At 46.9% G+C, this 24477-nt stretch overlaps 1 protein-coding gene across 20 annotated transcripts in view; it reads left to right on the plus strand.

The window, feature by feature from the left end:
* The window catches only part of Pcbp3 (poly(rC) binding protein 3), a 185403-nt gene that overhangs the window by 124113 nt on the left and 36813 nt on the right, over positions 1-24477 (plus strand). For 19 of the 20 annotated variants that reach the window (XM_035451830.1, XM_035451831.1, XM_027394289.2 and 16 more), the window contains one exon: positions 7236-7368. The exons of the other annotated variant lie outside the window; for it this stretch is intronic. In XM_035451830.1, coding sequence (XP_035307721.1) covers positions 7359-7368 — 10 coding nt within the window. In that variant the 5' untranslated portion in view covers positions 7236-7358. The remainder of the gene's footprint in view (positions 1-7235; positions 7369-24477) is intronic. 20 annotated transcript variants of the gene reach the window in all.

The raw sequence follows: 24477 nt of genomic DNA on the forward strand, positions 1-24477 counted from the left end.
GCCAGGGCACTTGCAGCTATGTGCATCTTTGGTCTCTGTGCTTCATCTCTGAAAACCCGTGTGAGGAAAGAATCAAATTCCAGAAAGTTCTTGTTGGTTAGGTGCCTGCTACTGATGTTGTGGTTGGCTCAGGTGCCTTGGGCCTCTGCTGTGCAGAATCAACCCTCCACTGTCCTAGAAGCCCTTTTGTCACACTTAAAAAAGGGGGGAGCCTGTTTTCCCTGTATTCTGCAAACTGAAAGGCGACACCCCAGAAAACTTCAGACCCTGTCTTACCAGGGGTGGCAGTTGGCAACAGCTTAGTGTTTGCCCACCAAATTTGCATCTGTAGCCCAGAGCCCCACTCTCATCCCTGGACCTTTGTTTATGTCTCCCTAGTGTTCCAAGAGATTGTTTGTCTCAGAGATTGTGAGGCTGTAGCCCTAGGCACTGTCCTGAGCCCTGGCCGATGGGAGGCTACCTTCGCCTGGTCTTTGCAGGGCCTCCATGGAGGCCCTGTGATCTTGAGGTAGAGGTATCTCTTTCTGAACTAGTTAAGGTCTGTGCTGACGGTGACCACTTTGTCACACCCATAGCCACACTGCAGCGTCTGCCGATGTACACCAAGGCGACACGTCTGGATCCTGAGTCCTACGTGTACTGACTCCTTAGAGGTGTTACAGCTCCCTCCTCTGTATCTAAGAGCTAAGAGCCCTTCTCTGGAAAGTATGACTTTACAGGAGCCTCTAATGGCAGCAACCCATGTATCGATGTCACCTTATATAGAGACAGAATCTCAACCTATGAACAGCAAATTCATTTACAGCAGTGGTTCTCAACCTGTGGGTCGTGACCCATTTGGCGTCAAATGAACTTTTCAAAGGAGTTGCCTAAGACCATCAGAAAGCACCAATATTTATAATTCATAACAGTAGCAAATTATAATTATTGAAATAGCAACAAAAATAATTTTATGCTTGTGGGGTCACCACAGCACGAGAAACTGTATTAAAGGGTCATAGCATTAGGAAGGTTGAAAAACACTGATTTAGAGGGAGTAAAGACAGGAGTCTTAAAGAATATGATGCCAGGGAGGTCACACCATTGGTGTGGGTGTGTGTGTGTGTGTGTCTGTGTGTGTCTCTGTGTCTGTGTCTGTGTCTGTGTCTGTCTGTCTGTCTGTTCATGTGTTCTCCACCCAGCCTTGGAATGGACTTTTGGGAAGACTGAAGGGCTTATGCTTTGAACAGAGTGCTCTGAGTTAGACAGAGCAAACAAGGAGCAGAGTAGTAGCCCTGGACAGCCAAGGGCTTGCTCAGTTTGTCTTTCCCAAGCCGTGAAATGGGGAAACTCTACTCTGATGAAATACTTGTCCTTTGTTGTTTATGAAAGACATATTTTTGATGGGAAAGGATGGTTACCAGTAGTTGAGTGTTTGGCAGAATATTGACATATGCTAACATGGTGATGAACATATTTCACAATTAGGCTTTCCCCCAATGGGAGAGGAATCCAAAGAATGGAGTCACCATCTGCTTTGTCCCTATTGTGTACAAATAAGCATCTCTGGCCTTTTCCTCCCTTCTCCTGGCCAGCCAGCTCCTCCAACCTCTGCAGCAGCTGTTTCCTCAGCCTGCATCTCTGGAGTCCATTCTGCTCTCCCGCCCCCATGCCTTGTCCATCTTTCCTGGCCCCATTTAAAGGTCTTCCGAGGGCTTCCTTGTAATAGGCTGCCCTGAGGATCTGACTCTGGCTCACTGAGGCTGTGGCCATGTCTTAGGGCTTGCCAGGTCGTGATAAATCTTCTGTTATCCTCCAGAAGTCCTCACAATCCTTGCCCCATCACTGTAATCCCAGGGTACTCAGGGGCCTTCCTGAGCCCTGTAATCTTGTGGAATGGTGGTACCAAGGATGTGTTCTCTGCAACCCTTTGGTCTCATCCCATTGGGCAATGGCATCTGTGTCACAGTGCCTGCGGAGATGGATATGTGTTTGTTTGGCCCTGCAAACCCTACCATGGACCATAGATCACACAGGTGGAAGAACTATGGTGAGGCATAAACTCCACTTTCCTGGTGAGGAAGGAAGTGAGCCACCACTTCCCAGCTCAGTTTTCCTCTGCTCAGATCTCTGACCTTCAAAGCTAGGAAAAAATGGTAAAGTTGGAACACTTTGAGAGGTTTTATTTCCTATTCTAATAACTAACAACATGACTGAGGTGTAGGTGTGTGTCTGTGTGTACATGCATGCATGTATTAAACACATGATGAGATTGGTCATCAAAAGTGTTTCTCAAAGTGATATGGAAGTAGCAGAACTTTCTAGACTATCAGTTGTCACCCTGAGGTTGTTATTACACAAGTGCCACGCTAAAAGGAAGTCAGCTTTGTTGAGTCTACTTTGGTTTTTATGACCATACCATGTTGTAAGGTGAGCCATGGTTCTGGAATTCTCTTCAGTGACTGACAGGCCATTGAGCACAGCCAGGAGCAGGAGAAGAGCTAATGTGGCTAAATTGAGCGTCACAAAAACAACCACTTAGTGATCATGTGGGCAATCTTGTGGGCCACCTCAAATGCTAGCCTCTTAGCGTGTGGTGCACCAAGGGACTGTCTCTATCCAGCAAGTGACATTGTGAACAAAGAAGGGACAGCAGAGCTGGCTTCCTGGACTTTCATTGTCTTCTGTCTACCTCTACAGGGCTGGCTCTCCAGGCTTCTTTGAGTGTTGGTAACATGGGAGGAATGACTCTGTGGGTCACACTACTTTCTCTTGGTGACCAATTAAATGATCCTTTTCCTAAATGTTCCTTATATGGTGCAAATTGTCCTTTGGCTAAAGTTATTTCTGGTCTTAGCACATTGTGACCAGATACCACTGCCCTCTGTTCCTTTTCTATCTCATATAAGACTTTGTGGGATTGTTCTCTGTGCCCTGCAATAAGTTGGGTTTTCAGTGGATGTTTCAAATGTGTGAAGAAGGTGGTTGGCTGTGCTGGCACAGTCTGATGTGCTGTCCTTGGTGTCTACTTTATGCTGCCAGTGCTCTCATCCGCTTACTATTGCCCTCTTACTGCCAGGGCTGATGACAGATGCCATGGCACTCACTTTGACCCTATGTTTATTTTTCTTCCCTTGCACCTGAAGTTTGTGTTTTGTATAGCTGGCTCTGGGTTACCTAGTTCTTGTGTATTCGTCGTACACAGCTTCACTGTGAGTTGAGTCCTTTGGTGAGGTAGTACCTGCTGGTCTCACTCGGGATTGGAGTCCACTTGACAGCCCTGCGCCTCCCCTGTGCCACAGCCTGATGGCTTCTGAAAACTCCTTGTTAGCTTTTATTTTTGTACAGTCTTTGGGTCTCCAATACAGAGCACAGCTATGCTGACCCGACCTGGAACTTTGACTAGGCAGTGAGGTCCACACACGTCTTCTGATGTAACTGAAGGGTGATTCCAGCCCTTAGAACTAACCCTGTACTTACATTATACAGTGTGTCCTCTTCATTGTGTGCCTTTTTAAAATGTGGTGTGTTGTCTATATTTTTCTCTTTTTATGATCCTTTTAGAAAGGTTTATGTTTTCATTGTCTAGATTTACTTTTATATCTGCCCCTCAACATTTCTAGGAAATTGGTTCTAGGACACACATCCCTAGAACACATGTGTCCCCACCCCAAACCACACAAACACACTGAAGTTCTCGGAGAGTGGCCTGGTATCTGCATATTACCATCTCATCCACCACGTATGTTAAATCATTGCTGAATTACTTACAATGCCAATTGTATTGTTTAGGGAATAATGATGAGAGAGTGCACGCAGGTTCAGTACAGACAGGCTTTCTCCCAAGTATTTTCAATCCATAGTCAGTGAATCTACAGGCTGTGAACCCACAGACTTGGTGGGCTGACTGTGTTATGTTTCTTGGTGCCTTAGTCTCTGTTACTGTTCTTTGATCTTTCTATTTCTGTCTGTCAGCTTTAAGTGGTGTTATGGTCGCCACGTATTTCTATGTCACAGTCAGTGAACTTCTTTTATCTTTCCCCCGATTCATTGGCATCCTTCCTTCTTACTGCATTTACTTCTTCAGAACATAGCCTCTCTCAAGATCACTCCCATACTCCTCCATTTTTAGCCATCTTTTTGTGTTTGATCAACAGACTCACCATTTCTGGATATGCTAATTCTCCCTCTGTCTCGGCTCCCACTGTGCTGGCACAGTCTGATGTGTTCTCCTTGGTGTCTACTTTATGCTGCCAGTGCCTGGTGCCTGTAGAGCTCAAAAGACAACACGCGCATTCCCCTGGAGCCAAAGTCACAGACGATTGTCAGCTACTGTGGGGTGCTTGGAACCGAGCCCCGGGCCCTCTGCATGAGCAACAAATGCTCTTTAACTGCTGAGCCACAGCTCCAGCCCCCGTGTTCTTGAGACTCCACCTTCTTCATTTTTGATTGAATTCCCAGCACCCAGTCTGTGGCTCACAAACATTTGTAAGTTCAGTTCTAGGGAGTCTAACAGGGCTCACAAACATTTGTAAGTTCAGTTCTAGGGGGTCTAACATCCTCTTCTGGCCTCTGCAGATACTGCATATGTGTGAGGCACATACATACCAACAAAGAGAGGAGACTAACACAGGTGCCTTCCAATGTCTAGTTCCTTTGTTTCTGAGATACTCAGTTCTGCTCTCCTGTCCTTCACTTACTTCTGTAACACAGCTATTTTCCTCCATTAGCTCCCCTGAAGCACCTTTGTTCTTTTCTATTCTCACATCCCCACACCCTGGCTGGAGGCCCGGGACTTGGTGCTTTGGTCCTGAGGCCCATCTGTCTTCAATTGTGGCCTCTCTTCTGGGGTTGTGTGCTGCTAGGCCCCCCTCCCCCACTGCCACCACTGCTGTGGTTAGAACCCCACAGTGCTCCCCTTCTTTCTGCTACAGGTTTTATTGTTCTTCATGACATAGTGCTCAGCACTAGGACAGCATCTTAATGTTTTTTTGCTTCTCGCTGATTGACAGAATTCTCAATTCTGAATTGAGTACATTGCCCTTGCTTCTATGATTCTGAGGGCCTTGGATGTGGAACTGGGGGGTCGAATTATTTATTTAGTTGCTTTCTTTTTTATATCCTCATTTTAATTTTGGCATGCCACTATCTTCAGAATGCTTGTCACTAAGTGCAGAACCTTAATGAGTCATTTGTAGAGAGATGGTCTCTAGGCCTCCTGGGGATGGCAGCTGTGACAAGTGGAACAAAGGTTCACTGGGCCGCATTTTCTCCCAAAGCTTTCAGTGTGACTCTTGGGATGCTACTGTCCTAGTTCCTGAAGCACACCTGAGCATGCCACATGAGCAGGCCGTGTGGCACTCACTACCCATGACTTAAGCTTCAGTTTCCTTTTCTGTATTGTCCCATTCACCCACATGCAGGCTCCAGCCCTGGTTCCTCCCACAGTTCCAATTGTCTTCTCTGTGTGGGTACATGTGGGGTTGTGCCGTTTTAATCATCAGTGTCCTATCCGTGTGGCTCTGAGGGTGGGGAAGAGGCTGAAGATGAATACAGGCTATTTGGTTCATCTTTGGTTCCTATCCTCTAGCGCCTTGTGTGGTATTGGAGATCAAACCAGGGTTTTGTGAGTGCTAGGCAAATACTCCACACTGCTCTATGTCCCAAGCCCTTGGATTTCTGAATGAAGGTCTCACTATGTATTGTAGGCTAGCCTTGAATTTGTCATCCTCCTGATCCAGCTTTCCCAAGTGCTAGCATTACAGGCGGAAAACACCATACCTGATTATTATTTTGTTTAACGTGTGTGTGTGTGTGTGTGTGTGTGTTCATTGTTTGTGCAGTGTACGCACACATATGTACGTGCATGTGAAGATTGATATTAAGTATGTTCCAAAATTGCTCTCCATCCTATTTTTTGAGACAGAGTCTTTCACTGAAACTTACCAGTCTGGCTAGACTAGCTGGCTAACAATCCGAAGGAATCCTCCTGCCTCTACTTTTCCAGCTCGGGAATTATAAGTGTGTGCATTTTCCTTCGTATGCAGGTGCTTGGGGATGAACTCGGGTCTTCATGCTTGTAAAGCAGGCACCTTCCCAGCTGAGGCATCTCCTATCCCTTGTTTAACTTTTAAGCATTACCTTAGTTCATATCCTATATATATACACATTCAAGTGACGTTGTGTATATCCCACACACTGACTTCAGGGCCCAGCTCCACACCATGGCACTCAGAGCTCAATGCCACACTTGTGCAGCACCTTTCCCAAGTATGAGGCCCGTGAAGAAGGGTGAGGTAGATTTCTTTCCACCTTGGCTGGCATGGAGTCCCTTTGCACCAGTGTTTTCTTTTTATTTGGCTTGGAACTTTATACTCTAGGTGAGTAACACATACGTGCTGGAGACAAGCTCTCAAAACTGATGATGTAGACAATTCTGGGAAAGGGCAGACACAGCCTGGGTAGTGGCTACTATGGGTGCATTGATCTCACAGGTCCAAGCATGTGATACTGTTGTAAGTCCTTTAGATTTCCCGCTGATGACCTAGGAATGCCTTGGCTATGTACCCATAGAGTGAGTATCTAGCAGATAGCAAGGAGGACAATGGTGATGTGAGTGCCTGTGACTAGAAATTGATGTCTAGTGTTGGCACCAAACGTGAATTGAGAAAGTGAAGGGTCAAGAGCACAGGTTGAGGCTACTGTGTGACTGGAGGACACTAGCTAGTACAGAAGGTGGCTCCCGTAGCAGCCCTGCAAGGGAAAGTTAAGGAGATTGGTAAGATTACATTTGTGGACCGAGAACATGAAAAACCAGCAATGTACTTAGTGTATCATCTAACAACTATCATTTTAAACTTAGTGCCTATGAAGATGTATTTGCTAAATATTGTAAGTAGAAGATACGTATACTAAATACTCTAAGTAGAAGATACATGTATATATACTAAACATTACAAGTAGAAGATATATATGCTAAATATTATAAGCAGATCCACCATACAGATTCCCCATAGGGATCTCCTCTGGGATGCCTGTAGGGAAATGGACAGCTTCTTTGCCTCTGTCGAGCTGTTCAGACATCGTCCCGAGGTCATCTCTGCTGGTACACACCCTTCCCACATAGGCCTTAGACTTGACCGTTTCAGAAACATGTATTGCTCTGCTGAAGCGGACAAAGAAAGATGGCCAAGGGCCCAGTGCTAAGGTCAAGGCCTTGGTGCTCAGAGCTCATATCCCCTGTGTTTCTCTTTCAGGTAGGTGAGCTCCAGATAAGCCAGCCCTGCCAGAGACCTCCATTTTTGGTGGATGGTGCTCTGAGCCACAGTGTGCTTCGGTATTTGGATCTATGGACCTGTTTTGAACCATAGAGCCTGCCTATGGGGGAAGGTGAGTTGCCCCAAAGCCCCTTCTGTTTGTTTGTTTATTCATTCATCAGGCATGGTGGAAGCAAAACCAGACTCACCGTTAAGGAACATACATGCTGGCGGTACGACTGTTCTTTGTTCTGTCCTGCTCTATTGTACTCTTTCCCAGAGCTGTGAGCCAGTTATGCTTCTATACCCTCACTCAGGTCAAACCAAGGCTACCCACCCATCTCCTGGAGTTGGCCCAAGCAACGGGGAATCACGAGGCGAGCACAGGTCTAGGGAACGGAGAACAGAATCTGTGCTGGGTTACTGATGTCTGCCATGGTGTTTTAGTCCTACTCTCTGCTTTCTGATACTGTGGTAGAAAGGATTATTCATTTTTGGATTGTTCATTAGCATTCACAATGCTTTCTGATTGGGTACATGGCCGTAAAGAGAGATTTCTGCTCCTCACTGCAACTTTGGATGGATGCTTTGAGTTCTGGGAAGCAAATGACAGTGACAGAGGTAAGGACACAAGGTTATTGTCTCTATTCCAGCAGTGCCGCTTCCCTGGGCTTGCTATAGCCCAGACCTGCATGTTGAGCTGAAGTCTGATGGGGGTTCCTTGGAAAGGGTGAGAAAAGGCCACTTAGCAGTTGAGGGTCTCAGTGCACAGACCGTGTGGGCAGGCATGCGCTAGGCCCTGTACGCAGGTAGCAGTGGGCCACAGAGCAACTGACTGGAGGGTTAGTACCTGGGGAATCACTCTGAGCACCACAACACTTCTCTGCTCACCCCCTCTGTTCCTCAGGCCTGGCCTGAACCCCACTTTGGGAGCTTACCAGTCTCCAGGGAACTTCATGGATTGGCCCTTGCTGGGCCAGGCAGAGCTGGGCAGTCAAGTTGTGAGTTGTTGGTCAAGGTGTGAGAGGGTCTGCAGAGAATAAATTATATATTAGGTAGGGCCCCAGGTATGGCTGTGAATCAGAAGGAACAAAACCATCTCATTCTATGTCATGTGACTCTTCTGAAGAGTTATTTCTATTCATCCCAGGTACAGAGGGCAGTGACGGACCAAAGGAATAGTTTGATCCAATTTTACCTTGGTGAACTAATGAGTTTATTGGAATTACTTACAGCAGTATAGATAAGAGGTTCATTACAGGAGCAAGGGGAAATTATGGGTGAAAGCTGCACACCACTAAGGACTTTCTCCCTATACCTGCCACCCGGCCCTGGCAATTACTGGGGTAGAATACTTATATACCCTTGGGGAGAAGGACCTGATGAGCTTTCCACATCTTCCAGGAAGGGGCAGGGGTTGTTAAAGGGACTGATTTTGTGGCTCTTGTAAAGGTCCCATAGACGAAATCATAGATACTCTGATTTTAAGATGTTAGTGGCCATGCTATGCCTGGAAGTCAATGTCCTGTGTTGTCTAGGCTTCCCAATGCCGTGTGCCTTAATTCCCAGGTGAGACAGAGAGCTCCCTCTCCCACCTCTACCCAGAGGAGACTGGTCCTCATAGGCTCACCCACCAGAGATGGTCTGCGACAGACTGTCTCATCTCAGATCTGGGACAATTGGTGTGACCAACAAACTCTTGAAGTTCCTGGTTCCCACAGCGATGTCCCTGTGCTACCCCGAGATTACCTCTAGGACTTGCTGTGCCCATTGTGAAGGCCCCTGGTCTTTCCCAGGCACACATCCGGTGACGGAGTGGCCATGCAGGCTCATGTAGCAGAAGTCCGAGTGCTGGGATTGCAGGCATACATACCTGACATCGTTTAAGTGTTTTTGACCCAGAAATTATATGCTGTAAATATACAAGACAAAGGGGGCCCATTCCCAGAGGGTCACACCCACGTCAATCTACTACAGTTCTTGAAGCTGGACGCTCCAGGTCAAGGGGCCAGAAGGTCTGCTGGTGTCTGGTAGGGATGCCGCTGCTTCAGTGTAGAACCTCCTTCAGCACTGCGTCCTTTGTTTTCATGTGACAGGAGGACCACCTGGCTAAGAGAGCCAAACTAGTTTCCCTGAGCCTCTTGTGAGACACTAGTTGGTCAGTAGGTGACAGTAGGTTCACAGGCCCCAATACTGTCATGGTGGAGATTGAGCTAGCTATCTTTCTTGGCTTTGTCTTTTTTAAAGACAAGGTTTCACTATATAGTTCTAGTCTGGAACTTGCTGTAGACCAAGCTAGCCTTGAACTCACAGGGACCTGGATGCCTCTACCTCCTGAGTGCTGAATTTAAAGTGTGCACCACCACACCTAGCCCAGAGATTGATTTTCAGCATACATATGTGAGGGAAAACATATGCCCCAAACCTTAGCAATATTACTACAATGCTGCTCAGTAAACCAACTCAAAATATCTGGTACACACAACTATTGTAGACTTATTATAGTTCTACACACCAAACCATAAAATGGAGTGCCCGAGATCTTATTGATAAAGTGAAATATCAGGGACTTGGCACTACTACCTAAACCTAAATGCAGTAACCTAGGAAAGTATTTACCATGTGATACTAAATTCAAAAAAAGGAAGAGGACAATTGTGGGCAGTGTGGGCCTATTTTGATTAAAAGATACAGGAAAGGAACCTAGACAGTACACCTCCCAACACTGCAGATCCCAGGTTGGTGGTCTTTCTGGGGAGCACTTAATTTTGTTATTTGTCTATATTGGTTATCCATTGCTTATATTATTTGCTTGGTGAGGCTTTGGGACTCCTCTTTCTTTTCTGTGCTGTGGTGGGCATTGCAGAGTTACTAGCAATGTCTGTGCTCCAGTGACCAGCTCCTTCCACAGTGCAGTCTGCCTTCTGGGACAGCCCATAGCTCCTTCTGGCCTTCTCCGTCTCATATATGCTTGCTCATGTTGTGGTCACTAACCTCCTCTGATATTGTATAGGTAGCTAGATAAAGTTGGTGTCAGTATCAAATAGCCTGGGATAGCCGCTCTCTCCTGCTTGGGAGCAGAAATGCTTGGTTTGATGGTGGCCAACATGCATGCTGCCTGCCCCTCCATTTCAGTCTCTCATCCTTGAGCCTAGGGGTCCTGAGCTGCTGCCTGTGCACAATGCACATCCTAGCCCACATCCAGACCACATTAAACGACTTAGCGAGCTCATCCACTTCTGAGTGTATGCATAGGCTTAATTAAAGATAGTGAAGGCAAGAATTTGCAGTGTGTCATTTCAGATACCTAACCTTGGTGAGGACTCCCTGTTCACTTGGTCCCTCGAGGCCATGCAAGTGTGACTCCAGTCAATCCAAGGCAGCCTTATAGTCAGTGGCTAAGGACCTGACTCTGCCTAAGCTGTGTGTGGACGGTCAGCAAGATGGCAGTGTCTGATATGAAAAGCTGTGTCTGCATTAATGCCAACTACCCCCTCCTCACTCAGGCTGAGCTGCTATGTATATGTCCTGCAGGCACACTGACTTGTTCAGTCCTGTTGCGGGCAGGAGCCATTGAAATGACAGCCATGAGTGCTGGGTGCCCCTCCAAGGGCATAAGGGGAGCTGGGTGAAAAGTAGGTCACATGTGCTTGGGCGATGTCACGCGGTTCCCACCCCAGGCCAATGGGATGGGTGGCCTCTTTCGGTTGAGAACAAAACATCACTCTAATTTTTCTCTGTTAGCATTTCATCTTCTCTAAACGGGGAGAGTAACCATCTGTCTGGCTCCCACACCCAACTCGATCCTCTTGACCCCACAGGGCTGCTTTGTTCCGAGGTAAGGGGATTCTGTGGGCCTGGGTGAGCGGTCTGCAGAGTGAGCGGGACAGGAGGCCAAGACTGACCGAGTCCTAGCTCAAATCTCCAGGTGGTATGGCAGAGTCTGCCAAGGTCACATATGTGATGTGTTGGGGGACAGTGCTGAATGAACTACCATGATGGTGGACAGAGCTTTGCTGGGCGCTGAAGAGTGGAGTTGGGTTGTATGTACCAGCGGCTTTGGGTATTTCGATATTGGGTCCTCGGCTTTCATAAGGCAGTTCTTTTGGGGAGGACCAATGGCATTTTAATGTTCTTTACTATTGAGGTGACATTATTTGCAAAAAATAAAGCATACTATTTTACGGCTGTTTTGTGGATCAGAAATACCAAATATGGAAAGTAATATATTCCCTGCTCTTGACCATGCGAGCCATCCTTAAGAACAAGGGTCCAGTGCTCTCTGGGTCAACTAGTTCCTTCAGTCCTGTCTTTCTTAGAGACTTAAACCTCTGAAGCTACTCGGAAAGTTATTTGCTTCCACAGGTAAGAGCACTATGAAACCCAAATACCAAAAGATCTATGCACACATATTATTAATAAATGGAAAAGTATATTTTAGAGTTTAATATTTATGTTGAGCAATTTACTAATTATCTTATTGCCAGGCAGTTGAACATGATCCCCACATGGTAAAGCATATGTGAATATGTAATAATTTTTAAATATTTATAAAAACTGATATACATTTTACAGCTTATAAATAACTTGTAAGCTCAAGTGTGCCTTAGAATGTTCCAATGTGTGTGTTTGACAAGCAAGTTGCAGCATGTATGTGTTTGCAGGATCTGGTTATATCTGCCATATTCAGACACGGGGAAATGCTCCAAGAAATAGTGTATCAGAACAAGATTTGTAGCAATTTAATGAGTTTGTTCCACCAGGAATTTTTTTCTTTTCAGATGAAATTTGTTCTTATTCTAGTTCTCCAGGGAACATTGGTGCATGGCCAGCAGTGTAGGATAAGCGCAGGTACTTTGGGTTATTCGCCATTGTCCCTCTTTGTTGTGTGGTACATTAGCTATACCCTTGGTGACAAAATAGGGCTCGCAAGGACTCCTTATACAATCAAGCTACAGTGAATCCTATATGTTTTCTAAAGAGCATTTCTTTAACTACTTTTCAATCTTGAGGAAACGGAGAGTTATGTTTGCTTGTTTGGGTTTCTTGTTTGTCTAAGACAGTAGAACTGTGCATCATTTTCCTTGTTTTCAGCTGTTAATCTGAGTGTGATGCCTGGAGAAATCCCCATACACTGATGTCTTTCTTTGTGCCTCCCATAACATGTATCCCAGAAACTAGGCTTAGTGTGAACACTCATCCATAGCATGTGAAGATAGAGGTGTACAGCGCTGACAGTCATACATGTGACACTTGACATCATAGTCAGAACGTTCCCCATTATTTCTGAGGTGAGGGGTGAGGGCTGCTGTCTCTGGAAATGAGCGCATTCATGGGATATGGGTACACTTTATGACCCTGACCCTGCCCCCCCGCCTCCTGTACCCATTAGGAAAGATTACAGCACATATACAGCTATGCAGAAGCAATTCAGCCATGTCCTGGCATGATGGGCAGAGGAGAGTCCCAACACAGGCTGCAGTGCCTGACTGTGTGCCTGTCCTCTGCCCCCATGCACACTAGAACGGCCCTTCCTGTCCACATCACCCTCATCACACCTCCTGTTGAGCTGTGGTCTGTGTGGGACTTGAAGGACCACCTGTGAAGTTGGGTCTGGTAGTGTCTTGAAACAAGTCACCATCTCATTATTCTGTGCCTGAGAGGTATGTGATGTTCCTGGAGACATTTGGGAGGCCAGAAGTCTCAATAAAGCATTTTTCTACCAAGCAGAGGGGCCTGGGGAAGGTTTGCAGTGAGGAATACTGCACAGCTGGAGCCGTCTGAAGAGGCATCCTGGTTCCCATGGAGTAGGCTTCAGAGGACCAATGTCTCCATCCTGGGAGCTGGGATCAGGAGGGCCCCAAAAGGGCATGGGGCCACCCATTGCAGAACTGTGGGGTACAGCAGTGCCTACCAGGTGCTCCAATTTAGCTACAGAGCATTTGGCTTCTGCGTTTTGGCTGCTATGCTTACGAAGCAGAACAGGTCTCTGGTTGTCCAGGTGTGATCTCTGCACCCCCACCATCCCTGAAGGACCCTGTGGAGATGCAGATTCTGTGCTGCCTGCCTCAGAGCAGTGGAGTCAGAACCTCTGGGCTAGGCCATGCAGGACAGGCCTCCCTGGTGGTATATACCATGTCTCCTCTGAGTCTGAGAACCCCTGGTGTGGCTGTGAAGTGACAATTTAAAGGCAGGGCTCCTGATGCAGCTGGAGTTGGGTGCAGAGGGTAGGGACCTAAGCACCAGGTCTGAGAAAGCAGAGGATGCTGCCAGTGGTTGCCGGGTCCAATACAAGCAGGCCACCTAGTGGGGCACTGGGGGCTGAGTCACATTGCTTCCATTATGTACAACCAGAGTTTTCTGCAGGAAAGGACACAGGCTGCCCCACCAGCACCTATTGGTGCTGAGGTTTGTGGAGATGAGGAACACACTTGGTAGAACTCAAGGTGACTTACAGCATAAGCCCAAGGCCAGTGCTAGAGCAGGAGAGATGTGGCAGAAGCTGCGACTCCTGCTGACTTAGGACCAGCACTGGGAAGGGTGTACAAAGGCCAGTAGTCTAGAGACGCGAGGAGACTGCAGTAGCTGCCTTTGGGCTATAGACAGATGGCCTCGGTGAAGAAAGGACCTTCTGTGGCTGGGGAATAAGCCCTGGCAAATCTGAGGACGGAATGGGACAGGCCAAATGCAAACTCTTCCTCTTCTTGCTTCATGGCGATGGGCTTTGAACACCACTCGCCTCCCTGCCTTCCTGTGCACAGGCATACGCATTCTAAGCTGCCGGTGTGGGGCACAGTCGTTAAAAATAATGTGAGGATGGGAGGAAAAAGAAACCTGTGTAAGAATATGCTTGCCAGGTGGTGGTGGCACACACCTTTAATCCCAGCAATTGGGAGGCGGAGGCAGGTGGCTCTCTGTGAGTTTAAGGCCAGCCTGGTCTACAGACCGAGTTCCAGGACATCTGGGGCTACATAGAGAAACCCTGTGTCTGGGGGAATATTCTGTCAGGTATGGCATATACCCTTTAAATTGTAGCAGTTTAATCCGAGTACATAGTGGACAGGCAGCGACACGGCCAGCTCATCATCCGGGCAGCTCCTTTCCAATAGCAGTAGTGTTGCAACAAAGCACAGGATCATAAGCGGCCAGACAGATAAGTGTGCACAGCGGGAAGGAACTGACAGACAGCCTTGTGCAGGTTGGCAGGAGTCAGGATGGCAGCCTGCCGCATACCCTGCAGGCTTGGTTGGGTGTGAACCACACTGCTTCGTGGAACATGGCTGGTCCTGTCTTCTAACATTTTAGTGCAAAATACCCCTTAGCCCTACCATTTTTGCTGCAAGCTGAAGCTCTTTTCTGATTAAATCTTATTGCACAGAGATCCATGTCTGGAATGTTCACCACATTATGGTTTATTAAAAATAATTAAATAAGGAAGACCTTTAATTCCCACAGTCAGGACATGTGGAACTTGTCTGAAGTAAGTCCTGACATGGCCCCACAGAGACTCAGCCTCCAGGCCACAGTGCCTTCTGTCCCTGGCCCAAACAAGGAACGGCTGGTGCCATCAATAGGAGACTCGGCAGCCATTTGTAGAGGTGTTCATGTTGTAGAGTTCTGTCTTGAAATAAGATCTGTGATACTGCCTGAAACCCACACCTGTCACAAAGCAGCGTGGGTGAGTCTGTGTCAAAGGGGCTAGGCACAGAGGAGACAGAGCGGTACTGTGGTCCTGGGTGAAGCCCTTACTGGCTGCCTGACAGTGCCTTACTGTGGATGTAAGGTTACGAATTAGTATTCCATGGTAAGTGCTGTATGACATTTGAGCTATCCCCTTCAGATGTGTGCCATGATTGTGCCTGTGTTTAAAGTGTAAGTCCTAGACATATATAGCGTGGTGCTTGTGCAATACAGGACATGGCGTATGGCTAGCTGGGCTTCCTTCCAGAGTAGCTCTACCGGCATTCCTGTTGGTCTTATAGAAGACGCTCTATGACAGCCAAATCATGAGAAGCCCCTGCGCTGGCAACTAGAAAAATGTGTCTGGGTTTCTGACACTGTTGTTGCCTGAGCCCGGGGATAATAGCAGTACAACAATGGACCCACAGCTATAGCCACAACACTCAGGGTCCCAATATCCCTACTCTGAACGGGCATTTTTCCCACTGGTCCTTGGGACTCGAAAGACCTGGGACCCACAGCACAGGAAGAGAGGAGGAAAGGCCTGTAGGTGAACCAGAGTCCACAACTAATGCCTCATTGCTTCTGGTAGGGCCGGGTGGGGTCACCCCTAGATCTTGCTCAGTCATGTCTGTTTAGCAGCCTCCACAACAACTTCCCTGGCTCTTTCTGTTGGAATTCAGTAGTTTCAGCTTTAAGGTATCAAACTTGGGGCTTTTAAATTTCTTTTGCCTAGGCAGTATTTAAGTTCATAAATCTACGTTTGTGTCTTGGCAAGTGAATACAGTGCTTATTTTTCCTCTACACATCTATTTCTTTGTCTATCACACACACTGAAATAAAAACGAGCCAAATGTATCCAGAATAAATTAAACAAGCAGCAGTGAGGCTTTTGGGATTAGACCATGAGCGGATTGAAGCCAAAGCACTTCTCTGGGGCACTGCTGTCCTGGGGATTAAGTCTAATCCTGAGCTGCACCAGGAAGCAGGGCAGCTCAGTGTCACATGGCACGGAGGCTGCATCCTTGAGCTGCCTTTGAACAGTCCCCTACTGAGTCAGCCCAGCCTGGCCATTGCCAGAGCCCTGCAGATGCCCCGGGGTCACCTGGTACACAGTGTGGCCTGAGGGGGATGCTGTCACCCTTCCTTCCTAGACACACATGAAGGTAGCACCTCCAGGATCCTGGTGTATGTTCACATGCACGCATTGGCAACCATGAGACTTGGGTGCAAGGACTTTGTGAGTGGGAGAGCAAGAGCAGGGGTCTGAGGGAGTCTCTTGGCTGTAGCTTCTGGCTCTGGTCACTGAGAACAAGTCTGTGAATCTTTGGGGCCCTGTGGGCCCGGATCTCATGCTGATTTTCCCTCGGTTCGGCGAACCATTTCCAGAGCAGTGCTGCTGAGCCCAGCTGTCGGCTCGCTGGGGCTTATCGCCTTAATTTGATCCTTCATAGCTTTTAGTTACACTGGAAGCTTCACATTTTTCCTTTTTAGTTTATTACCTGTTAGGTTGCTTCAGATTTGTTGGTTTACTTTTATGTATGTTTTATTTCTTCAGCGTGTTTATCTTGCATTTTTTCTTCACACTATCTGTACTTTTCAAATCATTTTTTCTGTGTGTATCATTTCTTTTTATTCCCTTTAAATTTGTACTCATATTTGTCATTTCTATTTGTAATCTTGTTTTCACTTCAGCCTTTCATCTTTTTTTTCCTTTAAAAAAATCATTTGGAAAGATTCTTAATGGTTTTAGTTATATTTTCTGATTTTTAAAAATTTTATCTGAAGTAATATGCTTTTCGCAGGGTAACAGTGAGATATTATTGCCTAGACCTCGCAACACAAAGAAATGACCTGCCAATCTAATTTAGCTTGTTTTTTTTTTTCTATCGGGGTTAATCATGATCAATGATTTTGTCTTTGTTGATGAGTGGATGTTCTAAAATCACTAAATGGGTGCACCCATGGAGACTTGCCATGAACACCCCTCCCCCAGGAAAGCTGGGGGCTATGTTCCTCTCTTGCTCCACATTGACCTCCCTGGAGGTCTTCATGATCTTGGCACTTGCTGTCTGTGCCTCCTATAGCCTCACGAGGACGAGCGTCCTAGAAGCCCTGACCTACAGTGTTAATTCTCTTCCCACATGGGGTTGATGGCCCTGTGCTGGGCCACTGTCAGCTGTATCACCACACTGTGGACCTTTGCCCTTGTCCTCACCCCTGTATCAAATAGGCATTGGTCTGTCAGCAGCTTTTTCCCACAGTGCCCTCCCATGAGGCTGAGCTAACTATGAGCCTTCTTAGAAATACATTGTGGCACCTAAAGTCTTCTTCACATTCTCTGAAGAGACTTTCTAGGCAGAGGGTCAGGGAAGGCTGCCTGGTGCACTGTCCTGAGGCAGGTAGAGCACCCTGACTGTAGACTGGCTGGTTAGTCACCCGTGGCTGCCCTGTCTGTCCCTTCATGCCTCCTGTATACAAACGCCAACTGAGGAAGACACTCTTCTTAGTAGGGCCAGCAGCAGGCCACCACTGGACAGCATGGCTATTCTCCAGTTCTTGCTGGGCCACTTGGGCACAGAGTGTGCCCGGGACTTGAGCTGCTATGAGACAAAGCCTCAAAGAGGCGCCGGTTGACTTCCTTCTAGTAGACCGTCCCTAGTTACAGAGGAAGTGGCTCTTCAGGTTAGGCTTCGGGGCTCATGTCTAGGATTTAGCAGAGAGGCACATCCTTACACGTGTTCCTCTGCAACTGGAAGGACAGCCATGCTTCCCGTCACAGGGACACCACTGCACTGGATACAGGAAGTGGCCGGAAGCCATCCTGAAACAGAGCCCTTGTGACACTCTGGGAGCAGGGCCTGAGATTGCTGTTTGGGGACACCGTACACACAGAGGGCAAAGAATGTTTATTCCATTAGGCAGCAGTGAGATTGCCTGGAAGTGTTTTGTCACCTCTGACATGCTTCTTGCACCACTTGGCATGTGTCTCAAAGGAACCAGTGAGAGGCAGTGACATGGGGGATGGGGGTCTCTCACCAGAAGCAAGTTCTGTGTCCTAGTTCAGAGACCCCTCAAGCCACCATGGACACTTGCCATATAGTTCCTCCTTCCACAGCTGTCTGGTTTTTTGTTTTTTGTTTTGTTTTGTTTTTTCTTCTTCATAAAAATTTCATTTCCTGCTCAGCCTTTTTTTTTTCAATATATCTTGATTCCTATACTTTGAATTTGCATCAAGTTTCTTTGTTTTAATAATAGCTGGAATTTGGAGGCCCTAGGCTTTGCCACCCACCACCAGTAAAGGTAATGACAAGGACACAGATGTGAAACCAAGCATGTGTGCAGGACATTTGTGCTTCAAATATTTATCTGTTGGTCGGTTGAATCTGGTCATAGAGGGCCAGCTGGACTAGTCAGGCAAACAGCCCCTCAGGACACGTCTCTTCAAGTCTCTTGCCCCTTTTCCATGCACAGCACAGAGATGTTCCTTGCTATGGAGGCCTTAGCAGTGAAGCAATGTACAGTGAACGTCTGCCCATGGGCTGCTTTTCCCTCTGTTGACAGTGGCTGGGGACACAGTCTTAATTCTAATGTGGCTAATAGCTCTTTAGGTGTAAGGAGTCTTTCTCCCTACCTTGTGCTGCCTGTTTCCTGTTGGCCTCCCTGGGACTGATCTGAGGGGAGACTCTGTGGGAACTCATGTTCCCACTTGCTGGTCAGTTGGCTAGGTACCATTACTAAAGTCTGTCCACTGCTTTGCCGTGTTTTTGAGCAGCCGTTTCTGACTCTTGGCTCCTTCATCAGCTCTTCTCTGCTCACACTCACTTGCTGTGACTGTATGTAGAGGATATTAAAGTGAGTCGGCTTCTTTTACTCGGCACCACAGCATCAGGATTAGGTCAGAAGACAAGGGCTTCATGTTGCATGGTGGACGTTCTCTGTGGGATCCTGCTGCTGTTGTCCTGCTCCTAAGCCCAGAAATCTTTCATATTTGAAATGAATTTGCCCAAAGAATTGGCTCTGTAGATCAGTTTGAAAGAATCAATGTCCTCAGCTCTGATTATCTGAGTCTCTTGGGTCCTCTTAGGTCTTTAGCATTTCTCCATAATAAGATCTGGTTTTCTATGTAGAAATTTTGCATACCACTTTTTTAGAGTTCTCCCCTAACCCTGAATTTTTAAATATTCCTCTAAAGGTATCTTCTTAAAAATTAATTTTTAACCCCAGCTGGTATAAATATGTTAGTTTAATCACTCTGATAAATCCCTTGTGGCTGCCATCTGTAGGTCATTTTGGGCTTCGTGTGCTCACCTTATCCTCTGTATGGTTGCTCCTCCTTCCTGGTTTCTCGCCATGTCTATAGTGGAAACGGGTATTTGCTGCATATCCTGGAGGGCCACTCCCAAAGTAGCCCATCGCACACAAGTTGCCAACTCAGTAAGTACTTTCCAAGAGGAAGACATTTAGTCCCTTAGCTAGAACTTCTAATCTGGTCTGGAGAGGTCTCGGGATTCCTGTTGAGAGCTACATGTAGCCCTAGCTGGCGATTGGCTGGCCTCTGTGCTTTGCAGGCCCTGGTCCACTGCAGCGCTCTCTGAAACCATCAACTGTGTACTTAGGTGGTTGCTCCAGGTTGCAGGCCTGCACAGCACGGTGACCTGCAGATAACACCAGAAGACATGGGGTTCTTTGCTGTTGCATGGTGGGTGGTCTCCATGGGCTTCTACTACTTCTGTCCTGCAGTGCTCAGCCCAGAATGCCCCCTCCTGCTCTCATTTTCATTGTTTCCAGACGTCGTCTAGTGGTGGCCAAACTGGTCCTTTCCCATTCAAGGTAGTTGTCCTGAATGATCTTCCAGGACCATCCCTGGCCAGGGCTATCTCATCCCAGCCTCTCCTTCATTCTTTCAGGGATTCTGGAGACACAGGAAATGTGTCTCTGTAAGTATTGGACTTGGACCTTTCTCTTCTAGAGCTTTGCTCTATATGAAGCATTATGGGACATAGATTAGTGAAGTGTGACAGGGAGCCATCGTGGACTTTGAACCATGACTAATTTAAGCTGACCTAGTCCCAAGTCCGATTTCCCCACCAAACTGTGCCCCACTTATTATGTTGGCTGAATTCACCCATCCTTCATGCCTGGTACCAGGTGAGAACCACAGAAAGATGATTGACACAGGGTGTTCCAGAATCCCTTTGTTGTGGGCCTATGGAAGGTCTGCCGTGGTTGGTTGGGTTCCTGCTTTAACTAGGATGTCTGGGGAGATAAAGAGCATGCCGGGAAGCTGCCACATGGGGTGCAGGGCTTTGCCATGAATGGGAGATACAGCTCTGTGTCTATAATGTCAGAAGATTCAACTTGGCTCTTAGGCCTACCCTGTCTCTACATGAAAGATACTGTAGCTCTTGAAATGGGTATTTTAAAAATGACATTGAGAGAGGTATGTGCTGACATGGGTTGCATACCATAGGCCCTTTTTACTACAGAGACTTAGAACTGTCAGCAGCACTCTGAAACCTGGCCCGTTGTTAGAAAGAGAAGAGCTCCACTGATTACAGACCAGGCCCATGTATAGCCTCGAGAGCAAGGCAGAAGGGCTGAGCTCACTGGTCCTAGCCTTGTCACTTTTTGTCCTGACACTTGAGTGACAACTGAACAGGCTGTTTGGAATGCTTACTGAAGTCAGGGTTGTGTACATCCCAAACATCGTTCTAATGCTAACTGCGATTGGCAAGAGCATTAAATTGCAGAAATCTCCCTTAGCCTGGATGGCCTCAAGGACCTACATCCATTGTGCATCTCTCAAGGAGAATGAAGCAGCTAATCAGCTCTGTCGGTTTCTGCTGCCATTGCCTCATGCAGCCTGATGTGGGCAGTGAGCTGTTAAACACAATAAATCAAATCTGTTTGCTTTTCCCCATCCCACATCCCTTCTAGACAGCTGAGGCCCAGGGTGCAGCCCCGGACAGAGCACAGCTAATGAGAGCAGGCCAGAGCCACTGGCCTTGACAGCACTCGCTATGGTTGCATGGTCACTGGTGTTGCTGGACGTGCTCTGCACCGTTATCTTTGTGAGAGCTCTTACAGAGGGACTCAGGGAAGTTGCTCCCACAGTGGAAATGACTGCTGGTGTGCGATCCAGGGTGCCTGCTATCTATTTTTGCTTCGCAGTGCCCCCCACCCCGCCCCAAGTCTACTACTTCCTGAGAAGATCTTTTCATCAGGACATTTAAAATACAAGGCCTCTTTCCTCCAGTCTGAACCACAGGTTACTAGCTTTCATTTTTTGAAGCCGTACGGAAATAGTACATATTGGGGCTACTGGTGGTCAAGAGCCTGGCCTGGAATCTGCCTGCTGGTTCTCTTCACAGCACCTCCTTGCTTAATGTAAGGCAGAGGTGAGCGTGCTGCTGAGCCAGGACAGGAAGTGTATATACACAGACCTGCGTGCACCAAGCAAACTTGGCTGCAGCTACTGATGAACACAGCAGTTCTCACTACAGCAATGTTGACTTGACTAGCATTTGTTGGTTTGAATGTTATGTAAAAGAAAGATTAGTCAGTTTGGTTTTCTCAGAATTTCACTATAGTGTTTCTGGCTATAAACAGATTTTTGCCATTTTAGTCAGTGTAAAATTTAAAGGAAGGTTTGGCTCTGGTCAAAATGTAGCTCATGCTACTTTTCCCTACCTACTGACCCGCTGCACCTTCTGGGCAGAGAGTGTGGAGCAGCTGCTGAAGAACTGTGATGTCAGGGACAGCGGCAGACCGGGAACAGAGGCAGCCCTGCCCAGGTACACACCACAAGTTCTAAGAAGAGCACTGTACCTGGATATGTGGAGCACGAGGGAACTCCTGTAGGACACAGGGGGAGGACTCCCTATTTGCTTTCCTTTCTTTTAGTTCTCTGTGGCTTGTCCATGGCAGTGATGGCTAGTAAGTCTAAACACAGAGGAAGGAAATCCTCTGGAGAGAAAGGACAAGGCCCAGCGTTTAGGGACTGCAAGCAACCCTTCTCTATGTCTCTGTCGGCTCATTCTGGCCTTGGAGGCACATAGAGTGTCAGGCAAGCTAAGACTGAGCTCTCCTAGAAGATGGGTTTGAGAAAGCGATCCCTTAGTGTTGTAGATCTTAATGCGCAGATCTGACTGTGACTGCGTGCAGCACATCAAAACCTCAGCAAAAGTAATCACAGGGATGACCACCCTCAGGGCTTTGCTGTGACACTCTGTTGTGCCCTTGTGTGCCCAACTTGGCATGTCACTGCAAAACCTCTTGAAGTCGCACTGACATTGAAAACTGTAGCACATAAGGAGGCCCTGGGCCTGACCACATGGAGCTTCTACCTCAGATTTGTGTAACATTTACAGTCGTATGATAGTGTTCAGCATGTCCACACTGGACATAAAAAAAAAAAAAAAAAAAGTCAAGGATCTCCACCTGGTTGAGAAATGGTGGGCGGGTGCTAGCCAAGGACAGCTCCATGACATCACTTGAACTCACCTTTTTTAAATAAATGTGTACAAGGGAATAAAGGTACAAAAAGTGAAGGTTTTAGAACTAAAAAAATCTAATAACCAAAGTAACATATTGTGTGGACTCAGTAACAGACAGAGGGTAATGAGGACAAATCATTGCCAGTAAACCAGACTAATGGATAGAAAACAGATGGGCAAAACTGAATAGAGTCAGAGACTTTGGGACAATACAGGAGATAGTGCTGTGCCTTTGGGTGATTCACTCAGTAGCTTGTAGTCTGTGGAATATGCTAGTATTTTCAGGCCTACTAATTTTAAATACTTAAAACTTACTGTCTAGCCAGAATGGAATTAAAATGTATGTCAGCATGCACCTCTCAATAATGTAAAGGATGAAGAAGTATCAAAGAAAATTGGTCATTGGGACAATAAAAAGTATTAAAGTTTCTCAGAGTAAATTCAGCTTCTAGAAAGAGCAAGAAATGCTTCATTGGGGGGAAAAAGCAGCTTAAACAGTCTTGAGTTTCCACCTGTGGAAACTGAGTGCAACCGCACGGAAGGAAAGGAAGGAAATGATGAAACAGGGCCAGAAACCAATGAAGTCAGGAACAAAAGCAAGGCTTTCACATCAGAGCAGCTCAATCAAGAAGGGAAAAGCAGGCATTACATTCAAGAGCTTGAAAGATTCCCATAGGGTTTTATTTTGTGGATTGGGTTCATGACAGTTTTCCTGGTCCTGTTGACTAGCCTTGGGAAGACCCCTTCCCTTCCTCAGTTTGCCTCCTCTCCTTTCTGAAAATGGATGGGTTCGCACTCCAAGTTGAGTCTTGAGTCAAGAGAATGGTCACCTGGAGGCATGGGGCAAATTCAAAGGAGCCTTTTGGGAATTTCTAGAATAAAAAGTTTCAAATAGCAGTTGGTTAAATGTAAGGATGTAGCCGGAACCTGTGGGTTTGGGGCACTATATAATCTTGGTTATATATAGGTATCAGGAGCAGAAATCCTTAAGTTCTGATGTCAGGGTGTTCTATAAAGCTACAAAAATTGAATTGGGTCCATTGGATGTGTTATCTGTTCCTTAAATACGTTCTGTGCTCCTTTGGGTCAGGAGTAGGATTTAGTGGTGAGTGAAGGTGACTGCTGAGGTCTGGATGTGGTTTGAGTGATTCTCCCAAAGGCCAGTATGGATGAGTGTTGAGCTGATGGAAACTGTAATAGGTGGGCTTAGTACAAGGCAGTTAGTTATGGGTGCCACCACCAGCAGTGAGTGGTGCAGGTCCTCCAGAGTTAAGTCTCTGAGGCAGGTTACGACGGGAGGCCATCCCATGCTCTTAGCCCACTTGGCATGTGGCCATTTCTCCTTCTGCTAGTCTGCCACATTTTGAGGCAGCTAGAGGCCTTCACTAGGATGCCACCTTTTTGCTGTTTGGAACTTCCAGCTATTAGTGTTCTGAGCCAGGAGAGCCTCTGTTGCTTTATAAAATACCAGCTCCGTATTTTGTTACAGCATCACAAACCAGACCAACATAGAGAACACGGGGATCTCTGGCAACACAGTATGGTCTGGCCAATACTGTGGGAGGTGGAGGTGCTGAAAGTGCCCTTCTGCAGAAGTCCCTGAGACATAATAGGAGAACCCAGCCCTCCCCAAAATGAGGGAAGCTGGATCAGAGGAGCAGGGGGCAGTGGTACATTAAGACCTTGTGGACAAGCACTTAACTCAAGGTTGAGTGGTATGGAGGTAGAAAGATAGGTCAGGGTTCCAGTAAGAGGGTGGCATGGTCTTCCCTCGGGTACTCAGGTTTGACTTTTGGCAGTTGTCCTTAGACTTTGTTACTTTAAAAACCTTGTATGGGTACGTAAATGGTTTAAATACTTTTCTTTTTCCATTGATGTGACTGTGTATTTCTTCTGTTAATTTGGTATATTGCACTGGTTGATTTCCAAATCCTATCGTTACTATGCATAATTATTTTCATATGTTGCTAAGTTCTATTTATAAAATGACTCAATCACATTAATATGGCCATTGCCTCATACACTTACCAATTTTGTGATGAGATCATTCACTACAAGTCAAT

This window comes from Cricetulus griseus, assembly GCF_003668045.3.
Source record: "Cricetulus griseus strain 17A/GY chromosome 1 unlocalized genomic scaffold, alternate assembly CriGri-PICRH-1.0 chr1_0, whole genome shotgun sequence".
NCBI lineage: Eukaryota > Metazoa > Chordata > Mammalia > Rodentia > Cricetidae > Cricetulus > Cricetulus griseus.